Here is a 10,181-nt window from a genome sequence, read left to right as displayed (position 1 = left end):
TGAAAAAAAGACAATGTTCTGTAAAAGACTGATAACCATTCATTCATTCATTCATTGTATGTCAGTCAAAACAGGATACGGCTATATACAAAATAAAGGACATTTTCATTGTGGGTACACTTTGGAGTGTGTGTTGTGTTGTGTTTATATCTTCACCTCCTCCCCAGGAGGTAGAGGAAGATGAGGACAATGTCCAGGTAGATGATGAGGGCAGCGTTGACGTATTCCTCTGGATTCAAACGGTAGCTCATCGTCCCCATCAGCAGCTGACAGTCTATCACCAGAAACTGAGAGAGAGAGAGAGAGAGAGAGAGAAAAGATTGAGAGCAGGGTGAGAAATCGCCACCAGCCAACTGCTAGTAAATTATGATGATAGCTGGTAAGTTAGTCTATTCTACAATAATTTGACAGGTACTAGATACTAGAAATTATATTTGTGCTCGCCCCCCACCCCCCCACAGGGAGGTCAGAGGTCAGAGGTCAGGGTCAGCTACAAAGCAACACCACTTGAGCTGGTAGGGATTCAGTGTCTTTCTCAAGGTAAAACAGTGGCAGGTAAAATGGGGAAGTGGCTGTTTAAAGTTGTAATCCATGAGATATATATATTTTTTTTTCATTGCTGTGGTGTTTCTGCACTGCACATTCCAGAGATCACCTGTCAATCAAACCATGTGGGCAGGACATTCCAGAGATCACCTGTCAATCAAACCGTGTGGGCGGGACTGTGACTTTGTCTATTTCCTTGTATTTTCTGTTGATGCAATCTGCGTTTCTGCAGGTGGCTCCAGCTCTTTTCTCTGTCTGTTCAGCCATGGTGGCTATCGCTGCTCATTCTAACTACCCAGTTCTTCTTCTATTTATTACAAACAAACCGCTGTTGCTGCTGCTGGAAATGTAAAACGCATCACTTCCTGTGTGGCAGAGGATTTTTCCTACCAGACACCGGGTGTTTAGAACAGCAGATGTAAAAGCTTTCATGAACTGGCTATAGGCTGAATCACTGTTGTGTTATATCAATCAGGGATAGAGAGTATCAAAACAGACATTTATTTATATGAAATTGTTGTGGACAATTACTTTAACGCAGGAATCCTCCAGTCACAGTTGGTGAATAAAGTTAGTTTCCTTCCCTGACTGAGATGGGTTCATGTCTCGTCTTTGGTCATGTAAAGACGTCCAATAACAGTTAAGTTAATTTGATCAGCTGACCTGTCATGCTCTCTTTGATCACACTGTTGTTTGGCTTATTGAATAGTTGTTCGTTGGTTGGCTGATGGTTTGATTCATTGTTGAAATGATGCTCTGCTCTCTGTGCTACTTACTGTCACAGATGGATTTTAGGTTTAATTACTGTTTCAGTTGAAAGTCACTCTGCATACGAGAGTCAGCTAAACGCCTAAAATGCAAATGTATTACATTGATTGTTTGGGCGCTGTGGCTTTGACCCTTGCACTCACTTACACTTAGTATTGGTTGCTTGTACCTGTTTTACTGCTTCAGTGAGTTGCTCCAGTTGTTGCATGCCAAAACTGGAACGTAAAATAAAGTGAAAGTGCTTGTTGACGCCACAGCTAACCTCACTCTGAACTTCCTTGATCTTATGACAGCAGAGCGGTTTGTCTACAGCTCTAGTGACATGGGAACATGCAAAACAGAGAGCTGGTCTGAAGACAGAAAGAATAACATGTAATAACCGTTTGGGGGACGCTTCTATCCAAAGCACATCACAGTACCATGAGTGCATCTAAATGGCATCAGTCTCTACCGGTTGAGCTAACCAGAGCCACAGAAGAAGCTGAAGAAGTGCTGTATAAATCTAGTTTATATTTGTATAGCACTTCAGACAGTTTTATTATTGTTATTTTTGTCCTGTACCAGTGAGTAGAGCAGAGCGCCCAGACATCCGTAGATGATATCCATCATGTAGGAGGAGTAGAAGGTGCAGAAGATCCCGAACATAATCAGGTCCACCAGCAGGATCAGCAGAATGCCAGACCACACGGTGAAATCATAACGAGTCTGCAGGCAACACACAAAGACCTGGGTGAATTCTCTATGCAGACACTGGTAAATACAAATACAGCTTTGGAGTGCAATTAGGGCCTGGGTCCAGAGTATTTTTTAATATATTGGAGTTAATAGGAGCAAGCACAATGATCCAAATCTAATATTTTTTTTAACAAAGCTTTCTTTTTCAAATCAATGTAACAGAGTGCTTTACAGATAATACACAATTTAAAAAATAAATGATAAAATTAATAGATAAACATTCCAGATATTGATTAAAAACATGTATAATGATTAATACAATGCATCTTGGAGCATAGTGTTGCAGATTCTGCAGCTCTGTCTTGTATTTGATTCCACTCAATCTCAATATCTGAGACAGGATTTGCACATAACTACTTAAATTCTGCATGTTTCTGAAAAGGACCTGGAAAAAATGGGTGTTGAAGTTGTCTTAAAATATACTTGTTTTATACGGGGGAAGGATACCGGACATTATCTATAGCCTCATTTTACTGAGCTTGCAAGGTGTTTCATGCTACATCAGATATGGATTTTCTTTACAGAAGACAGACAGTTAAAGAAAAAGAAATACATATCTGCAACTTCATACAAGTGACCTCTCCTGTTTGAAAATGATTGATCGCTTAAAATTAAATCAAATTCTGGTACTTTTCATTATAGTATTTTCAAAGATTAATAGGTAACTTAGTCCTTGTTTGACAAAATAATGTATTTTACAGACCAAATCCTCTAGATATTTAGAGGATTAGAGATATCAAATGATGAACTTCAGGTAATGATTTTTCCCCCCAAGGCAGATATATACAGCTAGTGTTTCGAAACGCAGCCTGTGTGTCTGACCTGTGCTGAGAAGGCGATGATGGCAAAGGTGATGGCCAGCGTGGCTCCCATAGTGATGACAACAGCTGTGGTGTTGTGGAAGGAGGCGACGGTTCCCACCATGTACGACAGACTGAGGGTGACCACAGCCTGTAGGCACAATATGACTGGGTTAAAACTCTGGAAGATCAGCTGGAACAATGTTTCTGCATTGTTTCAGTGTACAGAGGTGGAAAGTAACAAAGTACATTCACTCAAGTACTTAAGTACAGTTTTGAGGTACTGGCACTTGAGTATTCCCATTTTGTGAGACTTTATACTTTTACTCTATTACATTTCAGAGGGAAATATTGTAGTTTTTACTCCACTACATTTATCTGATGGCTGTAGTTACTATAGTTACTTTGCAGGATAAGGTTTTACATGCAAAACATACGATAAGCTCATAAAATATGATGCATTTTTAGACTATCCAACAGTATATGGAGTAGTTAGACCTGGACCACCTACAACATTAAAATATGTCTTACAGGTTAATGCATCAATATTTTAACACACTGAAAAGGACTATTCTGCAGAATGAGTACTTTTACTTTTGATACTTAAGTACATTTTACTGCTAATACTTCTATACTTTTACTCAAGTAAAATTTTGAATGCAGAGTTTTTACTTTTAATGAATATATTTTTCCATTATGGTATCGTTAGTAAGGATTTCAGTACTTTTTCCACACTGTCAGTTTATAGTTTGCTCAACAGATAGTATCATATATTCATTCGGTGTTCGTGCCACTCTCTACACAATTAGCCACCACAATACAGGAAGCCGGTTGGCCTAATTCAACATGCCTCCAGTTTACAGCGGACCTGTGAGCCTGTGAACACATCTAAAGAGGAAACTGCGGTTTTCATTTGGAAGCAATAAAAGAAAAAAAACGTTAAGTAGAACCAAGCCACCAGCTTCTTTCAAGCATCAACCAAATGTGATAAAGAGATCTGAAGTTTGAGGAAAACCAAGCAGTGAATAGTAAGATTGGCCTAACTAACAAATACAGCTACCTTTTTGAGTACTTTGAGCATTTTTACATTTTTTACTCTCACTTTTACTTTTACTTTACTTAATTTTTCTAGAGCTCTTTGTAATATTTAGTCCTGATAATTGCAGTTGTGGCATGTATCATATCTCGGTAAGCCACTTTCCACTTTTTTATTCTGTCCTCAAGTACCTTAGCACCACCAGAGATAGCTGTGTTTGAAAAAGCAGTTACTGCCTAGCTGGTGTTAACTATGATTCTATCTATATTCTCCATTGATTTGCATTGTGGCCTAGGGATAGACAATATATTGATCTGCTGATATAGTAGCCCAATATTGGCCTTTCATTAAAAATCTGATGGGAAGCTCTTTACCTGAATTGATTCTTATGCAACATTTTTACAATTCTGGGGGTATCACTTAATGCTTATAAGTTTTTTTTGCAGTTTTTTGGCATTAAAATTGCCTTATTTAAAGTTTTTGAATTTTGACACAAAATATCAGCAATCGGCAGCTTCAACCTCTCCCAAAAAATATCAATATCGGTCGTAAAAACCCATTTTGGTGAAACCCTGTTGTGGTCATGTTTGCCCCATCAAAATGTTTGGATGCGCTCTGCTGCTGTGTTTGTAACCCACCAGTCCCACGATGTTCCAGGGGTGACGCCTGCTGAAGGACCTGCAGCAGCTGAGGCTGATGGCCACCACCATGAAGATGATGTAGGAGCTGAGGTAGACCCACAGGTTGGTCTGCACCGCCTCTTTCACCACGCTGGAGAAGGTGAACAGACACACCACACTGAAGGTGAACACCAGCTGCACCGTCAGGATGCTGAACACCTGCACAGGGAGAGAGGAAGGGACAGAAGTGATCAAAAAATACAAAGTTTCATTCTGAAATGAGCTCTTTAGGGAGACTCCTGTCATGGAAGGTCTCGGGTTCGATCCCTGTCCAAGTGTCCTTGAGCAAGACACTGAACCTCTACCTGCTTATTTCTTGTAAGTTGCTCTGGGAAAATGCATCAGCTAATTGTAATGATCTACTTTTTGAAAGATATTACACTATACTTATAAAAGGATTTAAGAGCACAAAATTAAAACAAATTCTCATACTTTTTAAAGGAAAGCAGGCAATTCACATCCTCTGTTGACAAAGTTAACCACAATTTTGAACACTTTATTTTATTTTAGAGATATTGAGTGATGGATTTCAGGTAATCTACTGTATTTTTTCCAAAATGGATATATGGCATTTTGAAAATGAACTCATCAAGTGTTCTCTAACTTGAAAAAAAAAAGAAAATTATATCTATAGCCTTTCTTGGATAATAATAGAAATTTGTTTTAGATTTTGATACATGACAGAAAATCACAGCAAAATTTAGCCTGCTGATTTTGGAATCAAGATCTTTTTATTTCTTTTATAAATCACATTTTTGTCCTGGATTTGTGGATGAGAACCTTTTATAAAAGAGTTCCCATGGCAGGACATGAGAACCCCAAATTCTTTATAATAATATCTTATATATTGTTCAAGAGAATGAATGTGGTCACCAGCTCCAGAGAAAAAGACATTGGGAATTTTTTGCAGAATACAGATGCTGCTGAAACAAACTGCTGATACAAACCTTTCTAACAAACGCCATTCGCACCATCTTGTCGTCAAAAGAAGATGAGTCTACAAGCGGCGATGTCTCTGGTGAGAATCCTGGACTTATATCGCTGAAAGACTGGTACCCCGTGGCAGTTTGGGTGGTACAGATAATTGTCTGGGTTTTGGGTGCAGGGTACATGGCCGGGGCGGCAGAGTAGGGGGGCGGCTGCTGCCCCTCGTAGCTGTACGGCGGCGGGGCGGCCGGGTCAGGGCCGAGGTCATCCTCTGTCTCTGCGGAGGCGAGGAGGTTCTCTGTGTCCGACATGCTGCAGGAGACTGGGCCGAGGAGAGAGAGAGAGGTTGAGTGAATCCACTTTTACTGAAATTTAGACCACATATTAGTACAGTAACAGTGCAAAGATAAGCTGTATTTACCAAGGAGGTAACTAATTACATTTACTCACATTACTGTAACCGAGTAGCTTTTTTGTGTACTTGAACTTTTTTGAGTAAGTCTTTTTTGAGTAAGAATTGCACCTCACTACATTGTAAATCACGTTCATTACAGAGTAAACATTTTGTGTCTCTCCATAAGCTACAGCAGCTGGACAATCGTAAATTGACAAATTGTGGAGCCATTCAGTGAACGGTCAGTCAGCAAAGAACAGAAGAGTAATCTGGTTTTACTTTGTTTTTGCACTTTATTTTGTTATTTCCAAACTTTCCAATTGAAAGAATCTAGTTTGAACTCTGTCCTCTCGTCCTTTTAGAGTCGCATGGAAAACATCACATCTAACAACGTTCTCTTTTCTAAAAAGTAATTCAGTAACTTTCACTCTGAGAACATCTTAAATTAGCTACTTAAGTAGATTTCTACATCAGTACTTTTACTTCTACTTTAAAATGTCAGCAAAGTAACAGCACTGCTACTTGAGTAGGACATTCTAGCACTCTTTCCACTGACATTTACTAATACTCAGAATGTGATGGAAAAATCCCTTGTGTGGTAAAAGAATACATCATTCTTTTGACATTTGAATTGGGCTTCTGTATGAATCCCAATTCAAATGTTGGCTATAGAGAAGGTCAGATCTACATCAGGCTACACCATCATAAATCAACAGGAGGGTTGAGTGTGTGAGTGTGGGCGTCGCCACGGTGTGTTGGTGCGCTCTTTTTTGTTTGTTTTTAGTGTTTAATTCCGTTTATTGTGATTCCACTCGGACTATCTACACGAGGGACCAGATAATATTTTGTTAATATTTTGATATTTCTTGTATTTGCTATATTTATGTACCTATGCACCAACCACACCAAGTCACTTTCCTTGTATGTGCAAACACACTCGGCATAATAAAATAATTCTAATTCTGATTCTGATTCAGATTCAAGGTGATCAAGTGTTGAATTCGGCCCACAACTTCCCCAACAGTGAGTTCCCAGAAACATACCGTACTGTCCTGTATGTTGAAAATCAATGAGTCAAAAGCAAAAACACAAGTCAAGTGATGGGAGAGATATAGCAGCTGAAATGAGTAGTCACACCGTTCTCAGCTCCTGGTGTAACTGTTTTACATAATTAAGCTCACAGGGAGGGATAGGGAGTCTGTGTGTGTGTGTGTGTGTGTGTGTTTGGGGGCGTCCATATGTCTGTGTTATTTGTGTAAATATGTGCCTGTAGTTATAACTGTGTATGCAGTCATAGACAATTTGCTGTCTGCTTTTGTGTTTTGTTGCTGTTTTTGTTCTTTCCCCAACCCCCTTATACTTGTGGATGTCTTTTAAAGTGGAAAAGTAGAGTATAATAATAATAAAAAAATGTATCACAAAAAAATAATAATTAAGGTCACAGTTTGCTCATACAGTTTGGTTTCTGAACTGCTGAACAGACCGTTCCCTTTAAGCCACTGTTGTTGAGACTGATTATGCAGTGGTGGAAAAAGTCCTCAAATCCTTTACTTAAGTAAAAGTAGCAAGACCATAATGGAAAAATACTCCAGTAAAAGTAAAAGTCCTGCATTCAAAATTTCACCTAAGTAAAAACAGAGGTATTAGCAGTTAAATGTACTTAAGTATCAAAAGTAAAAGTACTCATTCTTTCAGAGTGTTAAATTATTGCATTAACCTGTAAGACGTATTTTGATGTTGTCCGTCTAACTCCTCCATATACTGTTGGGGAGTTTAAACACTAACAATGCAACATATTTAATGAGCTTATTGTATGTTTTGCATGTAAAACCTTATTCTGCAAAGTAACTAGTAACTATAGCCGTCAGATAAATGTAGTGGAGTAAAAAGTACAATATTTCCCTCTGAAATGTAGTAAACGTATGAAGTCTCACAAAATGGAAATACTCAAGTTAAATGCCAGTACAGTACCTCAAAATTGTACTTAAGTACGGGACTTGAGTAAATTGTAACTTTCCACCTCTGCTGATATGAGGTTGGAAATGATTGCAGTTGATGTTGTTGACTAGTTGTGAGCCTAAGTGTGGGTGAGATGTCTCTGTATTTTAGGTGTGTTGTATCCGTTCAGATCTGATAAGTGGTGAGGCAGGATGTGGACGGGTGGTCATGTGACACCAGAACTTCCTGTTGAGCCTTCAGGAGACGTTATTCAAGCCCACTTGATAACGGCAGTAAGTCACTTCCCAACCCCCCATTTCTAATAACATCCAATCTAGGTTTCCACGTAGACACTCACCCTAAATGAGACTTACATCAGATCCTGTCTACTGGTAAAGAACATATAGTGATTTCTAATGAAAGCAAAACGTGCTGCTGGCATGTTCCCTGGGAATGGAAAAGAAAGTCAAACTGAAACCAAGAGGCCACTTCTGCTCTTGCAACACGCATCCTGGGAAAACTGATATTGTGTCATGGCATTTACGAAAAATAGGTCATATAATTCATATAATAATAATAATTCATATAATCTCAGACTGGATTTCTGTTTGTAAACACTGGAGTGAAATATACAGTTAACAAGAAATCATGTGAGGCAGTGAAAGAGGTTTCAGTTTTAGAGGTACAGTATACAGAATATGGCGTTGTCTGTTGAAACAACATGAAACATTATTTTAGTATTATCCAGTATTTTAATCCTATTCCATCTTTGATGAGTTAACTCCTATAAGATAAGTTTAAAAGATCAGCAGTCCAGTTGCTGCTTCTTTAATTCAGCTGGCTTGAAATGTAAACAAGGATCTTTATTATCTTTATTATTATCTTTATTATCTTTATTTTTATGAACCAGTTCAAGTAAATAATACAGGTAGATAAAAATGCAGCAGAATAAACAGTAGGATATTTGCTTTGGTGTTGAGTGCAGTACAAGTTTATTCCCTTAAAATGGGAATCCTTTTAAGTACTTAATGCTTGAATAAGTAAAGTACAAGTTCAATCCTCTGCTTACCTTTGTTGCTGGACACACTCGTCTCTGAAGAACGACTGAGCGCAGATCTGCCAGAGAAAAGAAGACAGCAGAGAGCGTTCACCCTGTGGTGCTGGGTGTCATTTACTGTATTCTACCATACTGTGGTGTAGGGTTTCACTTCCTGATGCACTGTGAATAGGAGCAAAAAAAAAAAAAAAAAAAAAAACCCATCTCAGAGGACTCACAATGGGGAAGTTGGAAACTCCACGGTTGCTTCACACTGTCTCTTAAATCACTGGTTGGCAAAGTGCGGTCTGAGGTCTTCCAGGGGTCGTTGAGGTGGTTCCAGGGGGTCCACACAGCAAGGAGAGGAGTGGTTCACTTTCACTGTTATTTCATTATTTAGACTTAAGCACAATCAAAGTATAGTAAGTATTCAAATAACTTTCTGATCATGGCCTTCACTCTGCTCACTGTGGTTATCATCCACTTAGAGTTTGTCAGTTCAGAACAAAATCACAGCGAACAACAAGAATCTTGTTAGATGAAGCTACTTAGGTCTTATCAGATGTTTTAATTGACCTGAATACGTTTGGGAACCTGTCAGATGTTGCCAGGCAGAATTGTTTGTGGTATGTTTAGACTAGATAGTGTATTTGAAAAGGTGCATGTTAAGGTGAGGTCCACTATTTGAGAAGTAGGGCTCCTATTCTGATAAAAATGACGGCTGGAATTAAAACTCACATATTGGAATTTGATATTGTTAAAGTTGTCAGCTATCTTAAGAACAGTAACATTTTGTAGAATAGAATTATGTCTTTTGTAAATACTGAGCAGTGAATATCAGGTAACTATGTTTTTTTGGGGGGGTCAAAAATTGAAATTTTTGTAATCCTGTCACTTGCTGATAATTCAACAGCAATGCACCTAATAAACTCAGTAAATTCCTACTGATAGAGACTATGCAATGCATAAGCTGGAAACTATAATTGCAAATTAGAGTCAAGTCAACTTGAATTCCATGGTGCTATATTTTGAGGTTTTTTTTGGTTCCTCTAAAATATAGAGGAACTAATCTGTAAAGGTGTTATCAGTTTGTCAACTATTAACTTAAATAACCCAACTTAAATATCATTTTAAAAGTACAGTTTGTTTTAAAATTCTGTTATCAACCATTTAGTAATAGTAGGTTCAATCTATTTAAATGCTGCATTTTGGAATAAAACTCTTCATATATTCCTTTGGTTCATGGGGACACATCTGACCCTGCAGTACGTCCTGACTTTGGGTCTCACTGCACTGAACCTTTACAAACACACAACCACAA

The 10,181-nt window shown here is 38.4% G+C and overlaps 1 protein-coding gene across 1 annotated transcript; it reads right to left on the bottom strand.

Moving 5' to 3' along the window:
* Window positions 1-5: 5 nt before the first annotated feature.
* On the bottom strand, window positions 6-9,032 carry LOC139928890 (protein lifeguard 1). Its single transcript, XM_071921602.2, has 6 exons — window positions 8,894-9,032; window positions 5,513-5,814; window positions 4,524-4,724; window positions 2,872-3,000; window positions 1,876-2,019; window positions 6-287 (listed from the first exon to the last, which is right to left on the bottom strand). Exons 2-6 carry the CDS (start codon window positions 5,801-5,803, stop codon window positions 153-155), a joined length of 900 nt encoding a protein of 299 aa, XP_071777703.1. The 5' UTR covers window positions 5,804-5,814; window positions 8,894-9,032; the 3' UTR covers window positions 6-152.
* Between the last annotated feature and the right edge of the window lie 1,149 nt (window positions 9,033-10,181).

The sequence above is a fragment of the Centroberyx gerrardi genome, chromosome 13, assembly GCF_048128805.1.
Source record: "Centroberyx gerrardi isolate f3 chromosome 13, fCenGer3.hap1.cur.20231027, whole genome shotgun sequence".
Lineage (NCBI taxonomy): Eukaryota > Metazoa > Chordata > Actinopteri > Beryciformes > Berycidae > Centroberyx > Centroberyx gerrardi.
The sequence above is the reverse complement of the archived record's forward strand: the minus strand, read 5'-3'. Positions and strand labels throughout refer to the sequence as shown.

Excerpts from the sequence above, each read along its gene's own strand:
- LOC139928890 (XM_071921602.2), bottom strand. The coding sequence starts at position 5,803 with ATGTCGGACACAGAGAACCTCCTCGCCTCCGCAGAGACAGAGGATGAC. Across the intron at positions 2,020-2,871 it reads TCATCGCCTTCTCAGCACAG|ACTCGTTATGATTTCACCGT; the intron begins GTCAGACACACA and ends TGTTGCCTGCAG. Across the intron at positions 288-1,875 it reads GCGCTCTGCTCTACTCACTG|TTTCTGGTGATAGACTGTCA; the intron begins GTACAGGACAAA and ends TCTCTCTCTCAG.